The following is a 24559-nucleotide window of genomic DNA, read 5'->3' as shown; positions in this document are numbered from 1 at the left end:
CGTTGGATTTCTGCTGTAAGAATAAGAGACAAACAATAATAAAAAAAGAAAAGAAAAAGAAGTCCTCCCGCTTACAGCACGATGTCGGCTCGAGGGACCAGCACAGTGACCGCAAGCCGCTCGCCTTCTCCGGCAGGGTCCGCGTCGATTACAGCCAAGAGGCGCGAGCGCCCTCCCCCGGCACGCCTCCCTCCCCCTGCGCGCCTGCGCACGGCGCTCCAGAAAGACAGCTTATTCAGTGGAATGCGAGCTGCTGTTAAATAGTCGCGACGCGACGCTTGTAAGGACAGTGGGGGGACGGACAAGGGACTGAGAGATCGTTCAAGCAGGAGTGGAGACAGCGGCGCTGGCAAACACCGCAGCCGTCGTCGAAAGCAGAGGGATCTGGCGACAGGCTGGGGAGCGAGCCCATGACTTCCCTGGGGACCGCATTGGCAGCGAGCTGAGCCCATGGAGAGGCGCGTCCGCTACAGCTTCCCCCGCCTCTGACCCGTGACTACAGCCGCGACCCCTCCGGCTCTCCTCCCCCTTCTCGGCGCTCCGGCCGGACGGCGCGTGGCTGCCGCGGCCGTTGGCGGAGGGATCTTCGGGCGGGCGCTGAGTGCGCGCGTGAGGTATCGGCGCTCGCCCTCGGGTCTTTCTCTCTCTCCCTCCCTCCCTCCCTCGGCCGCTGAAAGGAGGGGGCCTCCCGGCGCGGGCAGCACCGGCAGCCCTGGAGTGCCGGTGCCCCTCTATGATGAAGTTCAAGCCGAACCAGACGCGGACTTACGACCGGGAGGGCTTCAAGAAACGGGCGGCCTGCCTGTGTTTCAGGAACGAGTTGGAGGACGAGGTGAGTCCCGGATTAGAGGGGGGACAGAACAGTTAATGCAGAGGAATAGTTACCCCCCGTGTGCGCAGCTCGCTTCCCCGGCGGCACGGATTGAGCCGGATACCTTGGCCGGCCCATTCCTATCCCGTATGGCTTTAATAGTGAAAGAGGTTCGCGGCGTCAGCTGTCAGTGACTACACCCCCCCCCCCCCCCCCCAGCCGCCATGAGATTCCTGGTGGGCGTCGTGTTCTGCTCCCCTTCCCCCTAACACCCAGGGAAGACCCTGGCCTTGTCGCGTCCTGTCTTCGTGGCTCTTGTTTGAAGAGTGGTCAACTTTCACATGCTATTTTGAGGGGCGTTTCGGAACGCGTGAGGTCTGGAATGAGGACACACATATAGTCACTGAAATGGATTACTGTGGATAAAGGCTGCTTCTTTTGCATGGCAGCCTGAAAAATATTTCTTAAGAGAGAGCAGCTATCTTGTGGTTGAAATGCCTGCCCTTTCAAATACAAGATAGTTGGTTGCTGTAAGTAGAAACGTTATTCTTATAACATGCCTTACGATTACAGCGCTCAAAGCCTGGAATAATGGTTGACTTGAACAAAGGAAAGATTTGGAAAATGGAGATTTTGTAAATTGAAGTGCTGTTAAGTTATTAAAGATCAAACTTCTGCCCTGACTTTTTTTTTTTCACCCCAAGTTTCTAAGTAACTGTCTTGATTTCACGGTGTGGCAGTAACCTTTTTCCTTTTATGAGTGCGAGGAAGTGCTTTAAGGGCCTGTCTGGTCCACCGTGGAAGTACCTTTGGCGTTTTGTGGTTGCAGAGGAATATGACTTTATTTATTTATTTAAGGGTTTTTTATATACCGGAGCACGTTAAACACATCACCCCGGTTCACAATGTAACATAACATAGCAACAGGCTTTACAACAATTTAGAGTAGGAAGAAACATTGAGACAACTAATTCAACTTGAGACCTGGTTACATATTTACATATTTTAACTATTCACAGGGTGACAGGGTATATAGGCGGTTAGGGTAGGGTAGTAGGATGATGACTTGGCTTTCTGATGAAATTGGGAAAGTTGTATATGTGAAAGTGAGTGATAAGTCTGTTGCTTTTAAACACTATTGTCTAAGACAATATAAAAATATCTGTGGCATTATATTTTATTATGATGTCTGCATTATGCTGCCATGTTTGAGTGAAGTTTGAAACATGCATGTTGAAATTGCTAAATTTTATGAGAGAATTTGGTGAAACATGCAAGATTTAGTTTCTGCCACATTTAGCAGAAATTTCGGTCTGCCACTCCCAGAATCAAAGTAGTTACTGTGAGTGTGCAAATTGTACAGCTGTCTATTTTAGTCAGTGTAATTGAAACAATCAATTTATCCTTGGTGATAGTTTCTTTAAAATTGGTAGAGAACATGTTTTGCATAGGAATCATTCAGTTGGTATAAAATATGGTATCGTCATGGCTGCTAGTTTTTTAGTCCCTTTTGCATAGAAACAGTCTTATCCAGAACATGTTCACCTTGCTTGGCTGGATCTTTGGAGTAAGTTTAAGACTTGTGACAGATAATTTTTTGAAGATAATTCAGAAAAATGTAGCTTCTTGGTTCAAGGACCATACTTGCATGCAAAAAGCTGTACCAGGTATTATAAACTTATATCATTGTAACAAAACACAGTATTGATGGCAGAAAAAAAAAATGATCCATCCACTCTACACAGTAAGTTTCTTATGGAAGTAATTGCTGCTCTGCAGGTTAACCCCATGTTTCTGTTACAGGGAACGGCAGTTAATATCTTTAATTTACCCCCAAGCCTTATGTTAGGATAGTAATATTAACAATCAAAACCAAGCACTGTGAAACCTATATCAAAACTACTGTTATCAACATTGTTTATAGGCTGAGCCAAGCACTTTGATCATTCAGATAATGCTGCTTGTAGATTTAACAATATCACAGCTTTTCCCATATTTTTCTTGTGCAAAGTGTTTTCTGCATCTTGATGTGATTTCTAGTAACTTGTATTTAGGATGACACTTTATTAACTTTAAACAATTTACAAGTTTAAAAGAAAATGCAACTTATAATCTGAAAAAGCACAAGTATTATAGGTGCAAAAATTGGACTGGTGCTTCTCTGTGCAACAAAATATGGTAGTCTGAGATTTATTTATTCATTTGCATTTTTCTCATCAAACAAATGCTTAATATTGAGTTAAAGCAATAGAATCCAACAGTACATAAATCATATATTAACACAACTACACTTCAGTACATTAAACATTGTAAGACAATACAGCAAAACAGTATAACACAACCCACATTGACAGTACTCCCCACAACTTATAACACCCACAGTTTTAAAATATAGCAGTTTGTAACCTGCATGGAATGGCAGCTACTATACCCTTAACAGAAGGTTGGAGTGGCAGTTATTACCCTAAAAATAAACTTGCTGGGCAGACTGGGGGCACTCTTGGGTCTTTTCTATGTTACTACGGTATCACATTCATCCTTAGCTTGCTTTACTAAATTTCAAGTCTGTTTTAAAAGGCCCGCGCACACAAATACCGGGGGTTATGCGTGTGGCCAGGTCCTGCGTGTGCTGAGCACATTTTAGAAAGGACCCTGCCATGCCTGTAACTCCCGATACACTTAGAAGTGCCGGGCCTGAAGAAAAGGGTGGGCTGGGACAGCACCATCAGATGCTGTTCAGAGGAAGCGTGTGCCGGCCAACTGCCAGTGCAGAGTTTACTTGTGCACCAGAGAAGCAGTAAGTATAAAAACAAAACTGGTGAAAGCTAGGGTAGGTTTAGGGGTTAGAGGGAGGAAGGATAGGGTTATTGTTAGGGAGGTTTCCTCCCAGTCCACTTCTTTATTGGATGGGAATGGGAGGGAACTGGGCAAAGGCGATTGTGTCACCACATGATTATTTTAAAATCCCCCCCACCCCCAAGCGTGGAGGAAGCTGCTGGCCCCCCCACATGCACACGCAAACAGTAAAATCATGCATCTGTGTGGGAATCACATTTTATAATGTGCATGTTGACGCATGAATGTGCCTGTGCTGGGAACTGCGTGTACATGGATGCATGCGCAGGCCTTTTAAAATCTACCCCATTATGCATAATTTAAAACAAACTAAAAATACCTGAAATAAAGTGCTAGGGCTGCTACTGTTTTTAAAACAGCCATAGTTAATTAAAAGCCTCACAGAATAGAAATGTCGTCTTCATACTCCTCAGTGATGCATTTCTATTGGAAGAATATTGTTTTGTATTATGCCCAGAACATTCTGGCTTGTGGTTTGTGATCTAAAGGGTTTTGGTTTTTTTTTAAATTCTTTATTCATTTTCAAAATATATAAACAAAAGAATCACATTTGCTTATAAACAAATACTGTGGGTTCATAATTAACACAATCCTCATTCCACAACATCCAACAAATTCTTATAATAAAAACATGAAATCAAATTATATGAAACTTTTACTTAGTTGAGGTGATTTAACCAAAATCCATATCACTAAGTTCTTGACAATTAAATCCCACACCTAGCAGAATACTTTGGGGCGGATTTTAAAAGGCCTGCGCGCCTATTTTGCATAGGCCGCCGGCGTGCACAGAGCCCCGGGATGCGCGTAAGTCCCGGGGCTTTGTCAAAGGGGCGTGTTGGGGGCGTGCCACGGTGTTTCGGGGGCGTGGCGCCGGCCCGGGGGCATGGTCGAGGCCTCCGGACCAGCCCCTGGGTCAGGTGATGGCGCGCCAGCAGCCCGCTGGCGTGCGCAGATTTACGTCTGCTTTTAGCAGACGTAAATCTGCCAACAAAGGTAAAGGGGGGGGGTTAGGTAGGGGGAGGGCGAAGGAAAGTTCCCTCCGAGGCCGCTCCGATTTCGGAGCGGCCTCGGAGGGAATAGGCGGCACGCGCAGGTTGCACAAATGTGCACCCCCTTGCGCGCGCCGACCCCGACGCGCGTATCTTATAAAGTCCAGCGTACTTTTGTTCGCGCCTGGTGCTCGAACAAAAGTACGCGATAGAGCAAATTTTTTAAATCTACCCCTTTAGGAGGAGGAGATTTGAAATCTTTTTAAGGAAATATGTAGGAAAAAAACATAATTATCTATTCTCAGAAATGCACATTACAGCAGCTTTCTATTTCTATTCCTTACTGGGTTAGAATATTAATTTTCCTGGCATCTATAAACTCTTTTAGTTGGTCAGTGGGAAAAAACACAAAACGTTCAACTCCTTTAGATAGGAAACATTTACAAGGAAACAAAATTTTTACAGTATAGCCCAACCCCACTACCTCTTGCCTGAGGTTTAAAAAAACCCCGACGCCTGGCCTGTGTGGCTGGGGCCAAATCAGGAAACCTTTTCACCGCAGCTTCATAAAAATTAATCGGATATTTCCTAAAATATGATTTCATCACCATACCGATATCCTTAGTGGTAATAAATGAAACCAGAAGTGTTCCTCTATTAATTACTTCTATTGTAGAGTCCTCTAAAAAAAAAAAAAACAAACCTGTTAAATTTTCCTTGAAAAGGAACATTACTGGCATTCCCCATTCCTCTTGACAGAGGGAGAAAGAAGCAGGAGTTAATGGATGGAAAGTTCCCTTCGCTTATTTCCAGTTTTTCCAATAAGAATTTCTTTAAAGTAGTATAGGGAATTTCCCCAGCTACTTTTGGAAAATTGATCAAGCGCAGATTTAAATGTCTTGATTTATTTTCAAGAAATTCCATACGTTGGGACAAAGCTTCACTATCTTTAATTGCAGCTGTCTTAAACTGCTGGAGCTCTTCCCCTTTTTTCTCCAATCCGGAAACTTTGCCCTTTAAGGAATCAACTTGGTTTTGTAAATCTGCAGATTTTTGCAAACATTGTAAACTGGAGTGATCCATTTCATTATTCAAAGAGTTTATAGCAGCAGCCATAAAATCCCATAAAGAGTCAAGCGTCACCTGTGTGGGCCGCATTGGAATAACAATCAGCTCTCTGCTATTAGCAACTTATTATTATTTTTAATTTTTATATACCGATGTTCCTGTTTAGAATACATATCGCACCGGTTTACAGAGAACTGAATTGTCGCCCCAGGGGCGGATACGTTGGAACAAGGTTGATACGAACTTGGGTTGATACTAACTTACAGTGAAGAAGTGGAATGCAATTAAAAACATGATAGCTAACATAATTGGTACAATTAAAACATTTACAGTGGTATAAGTGGAACAATGGCTGTGAAGCACCATTCATTGGACCTTAACTCTCCGGGAACACCTGGCTGAATAGCCATGTTTTTAGTTTCTTTTTGAAAACCAAAGGGCAGGGTTCTTGGCAGAGGTCTGGTGGGAGCGAGTTCCAAAGGGGAGGACCCGCTGTGGAGAGGGTGCGTTTCCTTAGTGAGGTTTTGGCTGGCTGGGTGAACAGCATGTCCTTGTACGCTCTTCTGATGGGTCTATTAGAAGTGTGTGGCTGCAGTTGGAAGGTTACGTTGAGGGGGGAGATGTTGTGTAGAGCCTTGTGGATCATCATGAGGGCTTCAAAGAGTATCCTGATCATCATGAGGGCTTTAAAGAATATCCTGGAAAGAGGAATGAACTTCTGCATTCATTCCTCTTTCCAGCGATATACTGGTAGCTGGTGACCCCCGCAGACCATTGTCCTTCCACCGGACTCAATGTAGAGGGTCCCGGTTCTGTGCTAGCAGGAGTCCATGAGGTATTCTCCAGATTGGAGCCGGTTTGAAGCACTACCGGTTCCACTTTTCGTACCTCCTCCTCTGCCCTCTGAACAGGTGGTTGCCTCTGCTCGGGGCTTAGAGACACCTCTCCTTGCAGGCGTATTCAGCTCTCCCACCCCGTCTCGCTCACCAGTTTCCTCGGTGGTTCTCCTTCTGAACTGCTGGACACTTAAAGCCGGTTATCTCTGGCTGAGAGTTCGCTGAAGGGGTTGTCGCGGACGGGTACGTCCGAACTTTCCCCTTCCTCTTAGCAGGCATTTTCAAAGAAGGAAAAAAAAAAAACAGTCTGCACGAGACCTCCGGCTTAAGATTCACTCCGTGTGGCCATCTTGACTCCTCCCCTCAGGTCAAGGTTTTTTTTTAATCGCAGGTTGAACCATGAAGAGTACTATGTCCAATTAGAAAGCTACCTTAAGGAATGCTTAAATTGGTATCCTACACCCAAACCTCTAAATATGTATTCTAAATTCTACAGATATTTTGAACTAATTTCTCCATTAAGTATGGCCAGAAAAAATAATTCACCTTCTAGTTTTAAAACTGCTACTAAAAAGGCAGTGCAAGAAAGTCTAGCATATGCCACAGTTAACAAACATTAGCAAATCAGCAATGCAGTAAAATGTAATGAGATGGCATGGATTTTGTGGTATATGTCTTAACATTTTGAACAGTACCTGACTACTGCTCTCCTACCTTCCTTATTGGACCATTGGGGACTGCTACCACACTCCTATCTCTCTCATGAACTTGAAAACCACCACTATCACCAGGCTCCCTCTATTGGCTGATGGCTATGAGAGTGGGAAGTTGGAAGGAATGGGCAATGTGGTTAGAGAGAGAGGATAGAGGGCTGAAAGAAAGGAGAGGAGGAGATGCATGTGATTAGGGGAAGTAGGAAAATGGAATGGGAAAGAGTGGGTGGGTTGGTGTGAAGAATAGAAAGGGAGAGTAGTGGTATTTAAAGAAAAGCACTTGGGCTATAGTGATAGGAGGTGAGAAAAATAGATTAAAATACAAATGAAAATACATTTTACATTTTAATAAAATTTTAGGTAAATGTTTATGTAAATTTTGATAAGTGCTGCAGAAGTTTCTAATCCTTGCCACAGAATCTTTTCTAAGTTTTATTGCAGGGTACTAGGGTCATTACACACAACTTGATACTGAGATGCAGATCTTTTTATATAAGGTAAAATATTTTTTTTCCATTTTATCTGTTTTGATTTATCCTGACAGGGATGTTGAAGATTAGTGTCAATATATCACTTGTGTGACATTTACATGCAACCTTGATGGATGTTTTTGCACAAACAAGCTAACAAGAATATAATTCTTAAAACTTTCAAAATGCTGTAGATGAAACTAGATAATAAACAATTCTAAATGGACTACAATTTCAGTTGTGTGCAATAGTGATAAATTTATGACTGGGATTTGTGAATTCTAAATGGGAGACATGGTTGAGGTAGAAAAGCTTTTTAAAATAAATGTAAACACTATCTCGGCAGGAAAAGTGGGAGGAGCAAAAACATGCAAATATATTGTCTCAACATTTCAAAATGTTGAACAGCTGAATTGAATTTTAGATTTACTTTTTCCAAATCTAAGCTTAAGGTGAGTTAAGTTACTGTAGTTATTTCTCTGCCTATGATGACCTACAATCTAAGTTGTACCTGCGACACTAGAGGATAAAATGACTTGCCTAAAGTAAAAAGAAGTACTTGTGGGAGAAGCAGGATTAGAACCCTGGCTTCTCTGGTTCTCAGCCTGTTGCACTATCCATTAGGTTGCTACTCCACTTGTTTGGAACATTGCAACACTTATTACAAAAGAGAGAACAAACATGGGAGTTCAGAAAAATCTAGCTGTTGGTGCTAAGGCCCCCCCCCCCCCCAAAATCTAAAACAATGGCAAGGCTACAATGAAAAGTGTCAGATAGCACACCAAGGGACTAATTCACATAGGGCAAATCTTATTTTTTTTGCTATCTAGGTTGTTGCAGATTTAGCCCAGTTAACTTGCTACACTATAGTTGACTAAGGTATCTGGCTACTAAGAAGCTTACTGAAAACTTTGCACTGGGAGCTCCATGCTGAAATGAAACCTAACTGCCCCCATTTGCCTGATTCAGATCTAGGCTGATTCACGGGACCTGATTTGGGCTTGGACACTGCCGAAGCAACCTTCTCACCCAACTTATGTTTGGAACCAGGTTTCGCCTGCGGCTCAATGGAGGAGGCTCTTCAATTGACCTTGTGGTACTTGACCTTGGTGAAGAATTAGTCGACCGCCACAGGGAGGATGCTCAAGTCTTGGAGCGGGTTTCTTCTTCCCCCCCCCCCCCCCCCCGAAGACAGGTTAACTTCTTCGCCCTCTGTCTTCTCGCCCAGGGAGACATACAGCCACAGTCTCACCATGATCATGGTCCGGGCTGAGGCACAGACAGCAATAGTTGTGTGGTCAGTGACTGACATTGTACCCTTTCTCTCTCTCTCCCCCCCCCCCCCCCCCAAACACACACATACACACACACACACACACACATGCTGCTGTCTCTTCCATCCCACTTGGAAGCCTGAAGAAATCCTCCAGATCAGTATTCAACAGCTTCCGCCAGCCTGAAGATACCAGATTCCCCCCCCCCCCCCCCCTGCAAAATCTCTGCTCCAGCACCAAATTCAAAATGTAGCTAATAAGAGAAAGCTGCATGGAATTCCTAGCGGCATTCATACTTCTATGCTGAAGTAAGGATATAAGCATGCTGCCACCTGCTCAAAAATGTTGGAGGGGGGGGGCACCTCCACTTTCTGATTAGGATTTTGGGGTGAGGTATTTGTATGTTCATTGGGGCTTTGGAATAGGGGAGAGGGGTTGTTCATCGGAACAGATTATCCATCAGAGGGATGCAGTTTAATGATCGGGGCTTTGGGATAGGGACACACAGAGCCAGCTACCACTGAATAGTTGCACTAGCCAGCTAAAGTTCCTGCTCCATGAAAACTTTCTGGTTTATCAGCTCAGCAGGAATAGATTTTCAAAGGCATTGATCTAGCTGGCTAGTTCCTTTTTTTTTAAATTCTCTGAAGCTCCTCTTCCCCCCCCCCCCCCCCCCTCCCAATACAGACAGCCCAATGCAATATCTACATGGGGAAATGCAGGTGCTTGTGATTAAGCACCCGCTTTCCTAAAGCATTCCCATCCACTTCTCCTGGGCTTGTGATGCAGTAGGCCAGAACTTTCTAAACTGTGTGTCTGGACACGTTAGTGTGTCGCCTGCAGTGTGCAGGTGTGTCGCGCAAGCCTGGTCAACTCTGATGCGAGTTTGGGCTTTTTTTTTTTTTTCTAGAGAGTCACTTTTTTTTTTTCAGTTTATGGGTTGCTTATTATTGGGTGATTTTTGCTGTCAATCGCGTTTTTTGGGGGGGGCTTGGTGGGTGGAACGAGCCCAGCCATCCTTGCATTGGCTGCTGCTGCCGATGAGGCCTGGCCATGAAGAGTACTGACTGCAAGCAGCAGTGTCTGGTGATCATGGAAGGGAGTGAAGCACTTAACTGGCAACAATCAAAAAGACGAGGTACATGAGTGTGGGGGCCAGACATGTGCTGGGGGGAGAGAGATGAGTGAGTGTGGGGGCCAGACATGTGCTGGGGGGAGAGAGATGAGTGAGTGGGGTACAGACATGTGCTGGGGGGAGGAGAGAGATGAGTGTGTGGGGGTCAGACATGTGCTTGAGGGGGAGAGATATGAGTGTGTGGGGTACAGACATGTGCTGGGGGGAGGAGAGAGATGAGTGTGTGGGGGACAGACAATTTGTTTTATTGTTTCTCATAAATTATAACAACATGAATCTTGGAATATATATTTTTAATATAAATTTAAGGTTTTCATGAGATAGGTTGTGTCGTGAAACATTTTATTTATGTATATATTTAAGGAAACATACATAAATTGTCGAAATATGTTTCGTTCGTTTAACCTTTAACCTCTGGTTTACTAGTAGACTGAATTACTGTGTCCCGAAATTGTTTGTCTAAAAAGTGTGTCACCAACATGAAAAGTTTGGAAAGCTCTGCAGTAGGCAAATGAGTCGCTGCGTTAAAAATAAGGCCTTAGGAGAAATTGTCCCTAGCACCTCCTCTGCATCAGGCGTCCAGGAGAAGTGTGTATGCGTGGGTTAGGAAAATGGACACTTGTAAATTGAGTGTCCATTTTTTTAACCTGACCGCTGTCAAGACATTTATTTTTTTTTCAGGTTGCTGCTGTCTGTGGTTCTAACTTACTATTGCTTTTTTAGTTCAACTTTTGGGGCTTCTCAAAACGTAACACCAGCTCTGGGGCTGGTGTTAATTTTTGAGGGTTAAAATGTGGGCATTAGGCGCATGGTTGTGTGTGTTGTGTTCTTGTTTTGTTTTTTTTTTTTTTTTACATCGGGGGGGGGGGTAATAGCTAATAGCCTCATCAACGTGGCATTTACATGTGATGAGCACTATTAGCCTTGCCCTGGTTTGGATGCACATTTTGGGTGCACTGATCCCCTTATTGCATCACGGTTGACATGCATTCAACCGTGGGTTAACCTGTGCACTAGCCTGAGCACATGGTATTCCATTGGCCTGAGAATGAGAGAAAAGCCCTTGGTAAACAAGACCCCCAAGTACAAATCTAAAGAAGCTTTGATAATTGCTCTACTGCTGACAGGTTTCAAACATATGTTAATTCAACATCTTTGTGTTGAAGCATATACATCTAACACGTATTTTTCTGTTAAGTTTACATCTGGCATTTTGGTTCCATATTTGGAACCTTCCTCTGGGATGGAACTGAAATGTCAGAACAATTGTGTAAATGTAGTAATTTCTTTTGAGTGGATTTACACTTGTGTGCTTAGTGGTTTCAACAGCTGAATATGTATGTTACATGTTTAGTCTTGCTGAATGTTTATACTTATTCTGCTGTGGTAAAAGCTTTTCTTTGTGTAATGTCTTTGACCATTTGTCAGAGGTATGTTTGGAGTGCCTATACATCAATCTGATTGTGGAGAAAAATTTGCTGCTTATTTCGCAGAGAATACTAATGTGTAAACAGGTTGGATAAAATCTCTTTAAATTGCGGTGGGGTTTTTTTTTTTCTTATCTTTGCAGTGCTTAAAATGAAAGAAGGATTTCTTTTGAGTCTGATTTCATTGAGACATGGGTTATCCATGTGTGGAAATGCTATTGTGTAATTACTCTAATTCGCAGTCATATCTCAAAAATGTTAGACAATGGAGCAAAGCATGGAACTTGCAATCTCTCTATAATTTGCTGTGTTACTATGTCAGTCACTGTCAGTCATGCTCAAAAAAAAGTGCAATTGTGCAGCATTTTTGGCCCATTCAATTTTTCCTTAGGGTGTACTTTTGTTACCCCAGCCAAAATTGTTCTCTAAGAATTCTAATTAAAGAAATTAACCTTCTTTGTTTCCTGGGGATGTGCATATGTGTCTGCATGTGCACGCAAACTGTGCTTCTGAATAGTGTGATATCTCTACAGGTAAAAGTATGCATACTTTTAGTCTCCTGCAACAAGAAAACATCTATCGTTGGAGGAATAAAGCAGTGTTCTGGGGATTGGGGGGAGGGAGGGGAATCAGGGGAGTGAGTATATGTGCAAATATGCTGTTCTACCCTCATGAAACTTTAAACTAGTTTAATATAAGGAGCTTGGATTTATCAGTAGGTCAGTTCAACAGAAAATTGGGGGAATGAGAAATAGAAAAGATTATTGTAATAATTATTAATTATTATTATTTATTGTAACTTCACTGTTTCTCGTCACATGTTCCAGTTTCAAGTTCGGTTTACACACCCTGTTAATTGTAAACCAGCATGATGTGATTGTATCATGAATGCCGGTATATAAAAACTCTAAATAAAATTAAAATTATTTCCTGAACACTATTTAAATGTTGGTTACTTGCTTTCTTTTCCTGGTATTTGCCATGTGAACTGGAGAAGACTTTGAATGTAATCTTACTGGGGGCTTGAAAAACTCCAAAAACACAAACCTTACAAAAAGGCCCATTTTGGATTTCAACACAGAAATAACCATAACAAAGTGACTAGGTGGTAATGCTTTATTTGAAGTTCATCCAGCAAGGCCTATTTGTGGAATAAAGCCCAACTTCCAGATTACTAGGGCTCATTTCTGTTGGTTTTCAGAGTTGTCATACTATTTCCATGTGTTATGGTTTAAAAGGGGATAAAAGACACAGATTTATTTTAAAAATGTTATGTTCTGCTGTTTAGAAGATAAGATGTACCATGCTGGGTGAGACCAAAAGTCCAGAACTCTTCATCCTGATCAGCCCGGGTCTTTAGAAAGTACCTGGTGGATCCCAAAGAGTAAATTTGTTTTCCGTTGATAAGCAGGATGAATTAGCCATGCTGTTTGGGTGAAGTCATCCAGCGCTATTGTGGACTTTCTCCTCTTGAAATCAAAGCTTTGATCTGCGCCTGCATGGCATCTGTCTCCTCTGTGCTTTTTTTTTTCCCGTGCTCATGCACAGATGTCGTCTCCTCTTCATGTCTCCTCATTGTGGGGTGTTTCTATCTTTTTCTATATTTTCGTGCAAGCGGTCCCACAACAGCACTTTTCAGTGCTACTGGAATGTCCAAAAAGCCAGGGTTCAAGTATCGTCAGCGTGGGCACACAATGTCAGTCACTGACCACACAACTATTGCTGTCTGTGCCTCAGCCCGGACCATGATCATGGTGAGACTGTGGCTGTATGTCTCCCTGGGCGAGAAGACAGAGGGCGGAGAAGTTAACCTGTCTTCGGGGGGGGGGGGGGGGAAGAAGAAACCTGCTCCAAGACTTGAGCGTCCTCCCTGTGGCGCTCGACTAACTCTTCACCAAGGTCAAGTACCACAAGGTCAATTGAAGAGCCTCCTCCATTGAGCCGCAGGCGAAACCTGGTTCCAAACATAAGTTGGGTGAGAAGGTTGCTTCGGCAGTGTCCAAGCCCAAATCAGGTCCCGTGAATCAGACTAGATCTGAATCAGGCACCAGTGCTTTGGTGCGGGCAAAAGCCTCGCAGCATCGAACCAATCGGCCTTCTCTGTTGGGCTTTCATTGCCTTACACACATCCACGCAGGTGTCAGTCGTCCTGTAGAAGAGACCGTGCCACTCCAACTAACATACATGACACATCGGCGTGGACATCAAAGCCAGCACAGTCATCAATGTTCGCACGACACTGTGCATTTCAAGACGCACGGCGCATCAATGCACAGAACATGCTACCACACATGAGGTCCTCACAATGCACATCCTTGTTCCCTCGCCGCATGCATTGTCCAAAGTGCTGGGAAGCGGAGGTCTGCTTCTCATAAGGTTAATGAATCGCGGGGCATCCAAAGCACTCGTACTAAGAAGAAAAGATTGGAGCAAACACTGTCTCCTCCACGTCATTCAGCAAGTGGACCCGATTTTGGACATCTTGTCACAGCCCCCTTGAGTTTCTCCTCCCAAGCCTGTGTTGCTTAGTTCCAGGGAGACTGTACACTATTCAGGCTTATCAGGTTGTTCCCATCTACAGTATTTTCATTCTGCAAGAAGAGCTATCTCCAAAGGACAAGACTGCTCCACCAGGAAAGGGTTCCAGTGTCCAGACCCAGTATTCCTCAGAAATTTTGTCTGCAGTTGTATCCCCTAGTGGGAAAAGTTCTCCAGTTGTCATAGGGGGGAGGAAGGTCAGTGGACCTTTTTGAACCCACCTCTGAGCCATTCTGAACAGGCCATGGATCAGATTTCTATGATCATATGGAATCTATTCTCTTCTTGGTATCCTGGGCTGCCACACATTCTGGGTCCAAATGCAGAAGGACTTTCTAAACATGCCCTAGCCTCTCCGAAAGCAGGGGTATCCTGTGCTCTGGCTTCTCCAGAAACAGCAGTATCCCACACTCCAGATAGGCAGGCCAACCCTCAGCTGTCCCCTCAGTTGGAATCTCCACCAGACATTTCGCCTTCCAGCTTGACGGGTATTCCTTCTGACCTGCTAGAAGAATTGCCTGATCATTCTTCTCCCCCAGAGAATTTAACCTGTTCATAGAAAAGCTGGGAATGTTGCTGGGAGCAGAAGTTCAAAAACTCCCAGACCCTCGGGAAGAAGTATTCGGGATCATAAAGATTCTAGAAGTCCCTGCTGAACCTTCGGCCCTACCTTCTCATAAGGTTCTCAATGCAGTGCTTTTGAAAATATGGGAATCCCCTCATTCCAACCTTCTGGTTTCTAGGTAATTGGACTTGAAGTTTAGATTGCAAAAATCCGCGACCTACGGGGTTGTCAGCTTCCACATGCTTCAGTAGTTGTAGAATCTGCAATGAAGCGTGCTAAGAAATCCAAACTGCATGTGTATGCTACTTCTTAATGATGTTGCCAAGAAGACATTTCAGAGTACTATGTTAGTATCCAGGGTCCAACACTATCAGTTTTATATGGTATAATATTTATCTATATGAATGCCTGCAGTTTTTAAAACCATTCCTGCGCTTCGAAACAAGTAGTGAGTCATTCCTCAGCCCTTTTATGACATGGGAGAGGGATTGAGATGTTCTAAGATCAGTTTACGAATCCTTTGAGATCTCCTCCTGGATTTCTGCCACAGCAATTGCTGCTCATCAATTAGCATGGCTCCGTTCAAGCTCCTTTAGAGAGGACGTCCATGACAAACTGGCAAATCTTCTGTGCTCGGGAGAGAACCTATTGGACAACTGGCTGAAAGATACGGTTTCCCAAATTAAGGAACAGAATGTGGCGGTGCAGTCGCTGTCATCAATGTTGGACTCTCATTCCACATCGAAAGTTTTACGATCCCTATTGCAAATCATATCAGCCAGGGTCATTCAAGCAGTTTTAGCCCTTCAGGCCTCTGGCCTTATCAGCAGTTCCAACATCCTCATACACAGCCTCAATTGTCCCACCCGAGAGCACGCCAGAGAGACCGTAAGCAACAAAAGCCCTTACAGCCAGCAGCCCAAAAACCCTTGCAGTCTTTTTTTTTTTTTTTTTTTTTTTTTTTTTTTTAAGGAAGCCACATCCTCATTTGCCAGTGGGAGGCAGAATAACACATTTCCTCTGAGTGCGGTTGAATCACCTCAGATCAGTAGATCCTAAAGATTGGGAGCAAGGGGTATCGTCTGGACTTTACTATCATGCCAGACAATTGAGGGTTGTTTCTCAACTGCCTCTGTTGGAATATGGTTTGAATCTCCTGCTCCATCAGCAGGCCATCTGGCCAATGGCCAAACACCTACTATTGCTCCCAGTATTTCCTTATTTCGAAGCGGTCGGGGGGGGACTTTGACCCATTCTGGACCTATGTTCGCTCAACAAGCACATTCGGAAAGAAAAGGTCAAGATGACTTCCTTCAAACTAGTCCTTTTGTTCATTCAGGAAAACAATTGGATGTGCTTTCTGGATCTCAAAGTTGCTTACACACACATTCCTGTATATCCCTCCTGTTGGTGGTTCCTTTGCTTCCAGGTGGCATTGACTCACTATCAGTACAAGATCCTACCCTTTGGCCTTTCCTCAGCTCTGAGACTTTTCACTAAGTGTTTGGCTGTGGCAGTAGCTCATTTAAGACTACAGAGAATCCAGATTTTTCCCTATCTAGATGACTGGCTAATAGTCTTCCCTAACCAATCTTCACTACAGCATGCCTGGCGGCTCTGGGATTCCTCAACTATAAGAAGTCGGTACTCACACCAACCCAAATTCTACAATTCAAAGGAGTAAGGATAGTCTGTTTTTCATGCCTTCCTGTCACAAGAAAGGATCAAAAATTCATCTCTGTACAGAATTGTCTGCAAGTTGGAGATCACAGTATGCACTTCTGGAACACCTGTTATCAGCTGTTCATGTTCTCACATTCGTTTACACATCAGTCGTCTACAATGGGGCTGAAATTGCAATGGTCCCAATAGGGCAAACCTCCTTGTCATGGTTGGCATTATCTGCCCCATGCGCAAGGACATTCATTTGTGGCTGCAATCAGGAGTACTGACATTGGGATCGACCTACACCCTCGTCCTCGCCACATATGCCTCCACTCAGGGTCGGGGTGCTCATCTTCTAAACTACAAAATGCAAGGCCTATGGTCATTGACCGAACAATCCTACTAGATCAGCCTCCTAGAACTCAGCCATGAGCTACTTTAATGACCTTCGCTCATCTTCTATGGAGCCATACTCTCGTGATTCACATAGTCTATCAGGTGGCCCTGTTCTATTTTAATGAACAGGGAGGTTCGGGCTCTTCTCTCCTTTGCCGAGAGGCGGTCTGGAGTGGGCCATCAAACTCTGTAACTCCTTGTGTGACGCATTTGCCCAGGATAGCAAACACAGTGACAGACCATCTCAGCAGAGTATTTCACCCCCAGGACTGATCCCTCAACCAGTTAGTAGCTGACAAGATCTTCCGCAGTGGGGTCAACTGCGCTTGGACCTCTTCACCACTGGAAAGTGATGGACTTCTGTTCAAGCTGTCTCAGGAAGATGCAAGATGCCTTTCTCCTATCTTGGTCGACTGGCCTATTGTATGCTTTTCCTCATTCCTTTGATTTCCAGAATGGTTCAAAAGATACTTCAGGTCAGGGCTCGAATGATTCTCATAGCCCCATTGTGTTCAAGACAGCAGTTTTCATATCTGGTGCAGTATTCAGAAGACTGCCCCATTTTTCTCTGTCGCAAAACAGATCTAATGCAAGAAAGGGGTTCTTCACCTAACAGCCTGGATATTGAACACACAGTCTTACAGGAGTTAGCGCTCTCCCCAGTCATTCAACATGCTATTGTGGCAGCGAGGAAACCTTCAACTAGATAGTTACTCTTCTAAATGGAATCGCCGAAGGAGCTTCTTAATTACTTCTGCATCTCTCAGAATTGGGTCTGGCGTTGTTGGTGGTTGTGAGTTCATTTAAGTGCTATAGTTGCTTACCGGGATGGGGACTCCTTGCTGACTTCCCACCTGTTAGTGTCTGGTTTCATGAGAGGTGGTCTTAACCTTCATCCTTCCATCAGGAATCCTCTAGTACCTTGGGATTTGAAGGTTGTTCTGTCTTCTCTCAAGATCCCTTTGAGCCCCTACAATCCATTCCTCTGAAATTGCTCACGTGGAAGGTGGAATTCCTTGTAGCTATCACCTTAGCTTGATGAGTCGGCAAACTCCAAGCTTTGGTGCACTTCCCATTCAGAACACACCCCAAATTCCTTCTGAAAGTATCAGCTTTTCATGTCAATTGAGGTATATCCCTGCCTCCTTTTTTTTTTTTTTTTCTTTTCTTTTTTCCCCTTAAGCCACACTGTAATAAGGGAAAACCTGCTACACTCTTTGGATTGTAAACAAGCTTTAGCTTACTATAAACAAAAGATCACAGCCTCACCGGCTTTCATTAGTTGTTCGTCTTGTTTTAATCCCAACTCCCTGGGTGTGGCAGTCTCCAAGAAGACAATCTTCAACTGGATCACAGATTGCATTCAGATCTGCCATAAGTCCACTCATTCCCCATTGATAGGATCCATCAAGGTGCATCAGGTTCAGGGTATGGCATCCTCCATTGCTCATCTTTGGAATGTACCGATCTATCTATAGAGCAGCTACCTGGTCATCCATCCATATTGTCACCTCACTACTGCCTGGACCAACTGGCAGCTTCAGATAATGGATTAGGACATGAGGTGGTATCAGATGTGCCTGGCTGGAAAGACACGTCCACCAGTTAACCAGGGTGAAAAAAAATAAATAAACAAGATCAGGCGAAGGGGGTTATGGTGACTAGTTAACACAAGCTGTTCACTCTCATCCTTCACACTTCCCTTTGTTTTTTTTTCTCTTTACGAGAGCTTGGGACAACCAAAAGGCATGACTAATTCCAGCCTGCTTAGCGATGAAGGAAAAAAACAAGTTTGCTTAACGTAAATTGTGTTAGCCATGTCTACCCTCCCTTCTCCCCGGACATATCCAAATAACTGCGCTGCTGTCTAGCTTAAGCACTGAGGAGACCAATGACGCACTGTGCGAAAGACTTGCAAGAGCTCAATCAGATGACATCACCCAAACAGCATGGCTAATTCATCCTGCTATCTACGGAAAATGTTTACAGAAAGCAAACTTGCTTTTCCTCGTTGCTAACTCCTAGGGATAAGTGCTGGATTTCCAGAAGTCCATCTGGCTAATATTTCTGGACTCTTCCTCTAGGAACTTGTCCAATTCCCTTTTAAACACTGCTAGATGCCTTGACTCTGTCCTCTGAGAACAATTCCACAGCTTCATTGTGTGTTGAGTGAAAAAATAGTTTCTAATTTGGCAGTGCTTATGTGCCTTCCTATTCTCCATTAGGTCCTGCGTTCAATTTTTTTTTTTTTTTTTTTAAAGCTGCCATTTTAGCTTTGATAGCCATGCTGGGAGATGTTTGTAGTGGAGGGTTCTTTTACTTTTCAACAATTTTGTGGAATACGTCTTATGTGGGCTTCTGAGTTGGTGTTTGTCTTCATTCCTCATGGCAAATTTTTAAACCTTGCAACTACTTCTTTTAGTTTTCCTTCTAACTAGTTTCCTCCATCTTTATTTTGCAGTAACTTTTTTTTATTTACTGTATTTCCTCTAGTGATTATCTCTGATTTTGATTGCATTACTAACACTATTGCCAAGCAGCTCCATCACCATTTATACTTCCTTGTCTGCACCCAATTAGTAGTTTGGCGTTCTTAATTAGTCTGCTCATATTTTTCTCCCTGTTAGACCAGTCTATATACTCAGGGGAATTTTACCCACCTCAGCCGCCAGAGATGCACATCTTTTCCTTTGTGACACTACATCCAGCTTTGATGTGTGGACTTAGGCAGTTGCCAGTAGGGATGTGAATCTGTACCGGAGTTGTTTCCGGTATCGTGTTCATAGAACCTTGGGAAATCCTTGTTTCCCGCGGTTCTAACCGCTTTTTTTTTTCGGCTGTCCCGAGCCGAAAAAAGAAAACCCCCACCTGACCCTTTAAATCAAATTATTTAGAATTCCCCCCCCCCCCCCCCCCCAAAAAAAAAACTTTCTTAAAGAACCTGGGGGTCCAGCGGGGATCCCGGGAGTGATCTCCTGCTCTCGGGCCGTTGGCTGCCAGTAAACAAAATGGCACAGATAGTGTACATAATTTTGTGTACACCGGGACAGGGCAATCAGAACACTTCGATTCAGAAAAAGATTTATTAATATAATTTATTCAGCTGTTTATAAGAAAGTCCAAGACAAGTGTTCTGGGAGATGCAATATAACTGCCCTCTATCTGTAATAACTTGCATCTCAGTGAATCTCTGACATGCCCTGACTTATATAATCAAAATACAACATTCCCGAAGCTTCCAGAATGAATGACGTAACTGCCCAAAGATTTCCTTACAAAAAATACCTTATGCTGTTGTCATGACAATCTATCATGTATAGGAAATGCTTGTGATGACACCCCCCATTCAATTGTAAAAATCATTCTATACTAGTCTTCCCTGAACCATCCTCCCATCATACAAGTTCCTGTATCACTCTGGCTTTGATGCAATGTATTCTTCTTTTCTTCTTTTGTTGTGTAAACAAATCGCAGTCTGGGTCTTGAATAGGAGCTAGGCTTGAATTCCATTTCTTGGCACCAGGGTTTAATTAAAAACTGTCACCTCACAGGATCTCCTTTTCAAATTGGTTTCTGTCCGTTGAAACCATGCATCTGCAAGACAAAAGATTGCATCCTGGACCCAGTTTCTCTGTATTGTAAAGTAAATGTAGCCATTAAATAGGCCTCTCTCCTGTTGTTGCCAGCAAATCTGTCTCAGAGATTTTCTGCAAGTCATGCTCAGAAAAGCACTCAAAGTTCATTCACCTATGACAGGCCACAATACAGCAGAGGCATCTGGGAATTCTTGGTTATCTGCTCGGCCTATTCTTCAATAGCCCCTGTCAATGGTAAGGGCAAAGGGCTATCAGTGCCATTGGCCGGCCCCTGTCACATGGTAGGAGCAATGGACGGCCAGCATCATCTTAAAAAATGGCACAGGCCATCCATTGCTCCTACCATGTGATGGAGCCAGCCATCGGTGCCATTTTGATTAGTGGCAACTGATGGCCTGAGAGCGGGAGATCGCTCCCGGGACCGCTGCTGGACTACCAGATACTTTAAGAAAGTTTTGGGGGGGTCGGGAGGGTGGGGGATTCTAAACTTGATTTAAAGGGTTGGGGTGGGTTTAGGGGTTGTTTTTCTGTGCCCTTTCTTCCCCGCCCCCCCCCCCCCCCCCCCAAACAATAAGAAAACCACACAAATTTTGTGGGGTTTTCCTATCGCTTTCGGGAATCCCTGATATCTGATGGATTAGAAAATATTGTACGATATTTTCATCCGTCAGAAAAACGATTCACATCCCTAGTTGCCAGCAGTCTGTCTCCAGCAGTTGTGGACTAATGGGGACAGTCAGCTCCCAGAGCTCTTAGCCTGTTTGGGCCTACTGGGTCTTGGAGCAGTAGTCTTTAGGGACTGTTTTCCCCAGTATTCTGCTCCCAGAGAGACTTGGAACTCTTCAGCAGGAGAGCTGGAAAAAAGCTTTCCCCTCTGGTGTGTTGGAGGTGTCCCAGCTGTATGGATTCCCTGGAAGTGGTGCATAATCTTGGCAGAGGGTGCAGGAAGTTATTTTTGTAAACATTCATGGCAGCACTAAGAGGAACTGTGCTAGTGTTCTTTTATAGATCTCGCCCATCCCCTTGCCGGCAAGTGTTTTGTGGCCTGCGGCACTAGAAGGCTCCCCCATGATAGTTGGCTCTTTCCCTATTTTATTTTATTTTTTGTTATTGGACATGGAGCCACCAGTGCACAAGGTGGCAGCCTCTAATTTTCCCCTCCATCCCACCCCCCAAGAGGAGTTGGGAGGGCCTCTCTTGGGAGCAGCTGCAGGGACAGTCTCAATAGGAACTATGAGGATAGGTGTGCTGATCCAGAAAGTCTACTGCATGGATTCCTGTTGGGACCTCCTTCTGATGTTTCCTCTGTTGGAAAGTGAGATATAGAGCCTCTGTCCATGCTAGATATAACCCCTCAAGAGGATTTTCTCTCTAGGGTTATTAGAGACTTTTTTGCCAGAGGTTATGATCCTTATGAATCAGGCATTTTGCACTATCTCTGAAAGCCTGACATGGGCCCACCCTCTTCCCTATGCTATTGATGAGACGTCCACCTCAAAAGTGATAGGCCAGTGCAAAGACCTCAGGCTGATCTGCCCAGACTTTCACATGGGAATCTGGGGAAGACTCTTGAGTACTCTCTCCCCTTATTCTCCAAATAGAGGCAAATGCTCATCCAAGGAGGAAGAGCTTCAGTGTGAGATTTTTTGCAGAGACATTATCTGCACTGATTTCCAATGTTATGACCACGCTCAAAATCTCTGGCTCTAAAGCAGATGACCAGATGAAGGGGGAACGGATCCCAAAAAGAATCCAAAGCCCTCAAGTCTTTCCTTCGCACACAGTAATGGTGCTAAATGAATGAGACTCACTCGGGGGGGGGGGGGGAGCATTGAAAGGGACAGACTCAAGAGTAAGATCTACCCCATACCACTAGAGGACAAGAATATTCTCTTGAGGATTCTTAGAGTGGATGCAGTTACCTACAAAATGACTATCCTGGTTGAAGGCAAAACAGCTTTAAGGATCCCCCATGGTGGAAAGATTGAGGATCTTTTAAAGCAAACCTTTTCCACTAATGACATGTCCCTTCAGACTTGAATTGGCAGAGACTACATAGTGCAGCTGGTAGTTTGCAGGGTTCAGCAACTCCCAGACACTGTTGGCACAGCAAGGATAGAATCTAGCATGATCCATTTCAGCTGATACAATGATGAGCTTACTAGGATGGCTTCCCACGTGGTTGTGATGAGTGCACAGCTAGGAGGCTGCTTTGGCTGTTTAATTGGGTAGCAGATGCTGTCTCCCAAAGTTTGCTTTTGCAAATTGCCCTTTATAGAGGACCACTTCCCCCCCCACAGCAAAGAATTAGAAAAACTTGTAAAAAGGTTAGATTCTGCTAAGTCTCAGGCTTCTGGAAGATAGCCTGTGATCAGGTACATGAGACCCAAGCTGCCAGTGCTTCAGAAAGTACCAAAAAAATTTAAAGCCGGCAACTATTTGCCTCAGTAAGCTAGTAAGGCAAAGACTCACTCCTTTCAAGGGGAAATAATCTAAGGATGAGTCCTCCACAGGCTCTGATTTCCCACCCCAGTGATATTTAGCAGGTCCCTTTTGTGATAGCACCAGTAGGTAGCAGCCTTCAGCAGTTCTACACAGAATAGACCCACATCAGACCAGTGAGTGTTAAATATCATTTGCAGGGGTATGCTCTAGAATGGATAACTCTGGTCTCTCAAACCTTTATGGCATCCCCATGTGACTCTCCGGCCAAGAAGGGGGCAATAAATCCTGTAATCTTGACAATGTGGTCTTACCAAACAATTATCTCAGTTCCAGCAGCAGAACAGGGAAGGGGAACATAGTCTAGTTTGTGGTCCCAAAGGATGGCTCCTTTCATCCCTGTTTTTAGATCTCAATGGGGTCAAATATTCAGGGTACCACACTTCTTTTTTGACACTCTGCTCTGTCTTCATGTCCATGCGGAAAGGAGAATTCCTAGCATCCCTTGACCTGGCCATATCCTGCACAACTGCCTTACTTTGTATTTTGCAACACTTATGCCCCTGGGGTTCCCCACACCCCACTGGCAGGAAAACCCACGACTGTGGAGAATGACATGCTGGTGAGGTTCCCACTCCCTGCCAGCAATAAGAGGATCCTGTGGTGCTGATGTGTTGGTGGGTTCCCACTCCCCACTTAGTTGTTAGAGCAGCAGGCTACAAACCTTGAACATTTCACTTCATTGTGTCAGTTCCAAGTTCAGATTGTAAACTTTTTGCGGACAGAGAAATACCTACAATACTTGAGTGTAATGTGCTTAGGTGGCTGAAAGGCAGAATAAACTAAATAAAACAATAACAGGACTTTATGGTTCTAACATGCTGGTGAGGTTCCTATTTCTGTCAACAATAACAGGACCCTGAAGCATCAGGGTGTGGGGGAGGCCCAACAGTGAGGAGGCTATTAGTGACATAGGAAGGGAGAAGGAGGGAAGAGGGTATGAGTGAGGTGGGAAAGGAAAAAATCGAGGGAGCAAGATTGCATGGGGAAATGTGAGTGGGAAAGGGCAGGATTATCAGAAGCACAAGGCAGACTAAGCGATTGTCTAGAGCAGTGGTTCTCAACCCTTTTTCTGTTGGGACACACCTGACAGATGGTTCTCACATGCATGGCACACTGAACCCATGATCGTCACGGGGCTAGATGTAAAAGTACAGTTTGCATCCACGGGAACCCCCCCCCCCGACCCACAATAATGGATGTAAAGCAGAATTACGACATTCCCCATACAACCCACCCTACAAAAAAAAAATGTTCTGGTGTCATCTCAGTAACAGCAACTCAAACTCCTTCTACTACCAGGCTCATTAGCCCTACTTATGAAAAGACAGCAGTTTACCACCAATGCATGCCCTCTTGAGAAAACACAACACATAAGACTGATACAACACTTATATGCTAGTAAAATATCTCACCTCGGTAACACACACAGAACCAACCTAACATACTCCCAGGATCTGCAGTTATGTACATAAACTAATCCGCACACAGTTACACCTGTATTATGGCATGCACTCAACCAGTAACAACCCTATCTAAGAAAAGGCAACACTACAAATATTAAATCAGGCCCTAAACACCAATACACCTCCTATTAAGAAAACAGAACTAGCAAGCAGCTATAGATCCCCACACAGAAATAATTGTAAAACTATACTAATAAGCAGAATAAATGTTTCAAAACAGCTATGAACAGAATAACATCCAACAATTAA

General features: G+C 44.1%; 1 protein-coding gene across 2 annotated transcripts in view; it reads left to right on the top strand.

Annotated features, from left to right (window-relative positions):
- The first annotated feature begins 208 nt into the window (after positions 1 to 208).
- NUDT4 (nudix hydrolase 4) overlaps positions 209 to 24559 on the top strand; it is a 108742-nt gene continuing 84391 nt past the window's right edge. Inside the window, exon 1 of one of the 2 annotated variants that reach the window (XM_029601629.1) lies at positions 209 to 832. In XM_029601629.1, the coding sequence (XP_029457489.1) occupies positions 734 to 832 (99 nt within the window). In that variant the 5' untranslated portion in view covers positions 209 to 733. The remainder of the gene's footprint in view (positions 833 to 24559) is intronic. The other variant, XM_029601631.1, reaches the window with a different exon arrangement.

The sequence above is a fragment of the Rhinatrema bivittatum genome, chromosome 4, assembly GCF_901001135.1.
Source record: "Rhinatrema bivittatum chromosome 4, aRhiBiv1.1, whole genome shotgun sequence".
Taxonomy (NCBI): domain Eukaryota; kingdom Metazoa; phylum Chordata; class Amphibia; order Gymnophiona; family Rhinatrematidae; genus Rhinatrema; species Rhinatrema bivittatum.
This window is presented reverse-complemented; position numbering and strand designations above follow the sequence as displayed.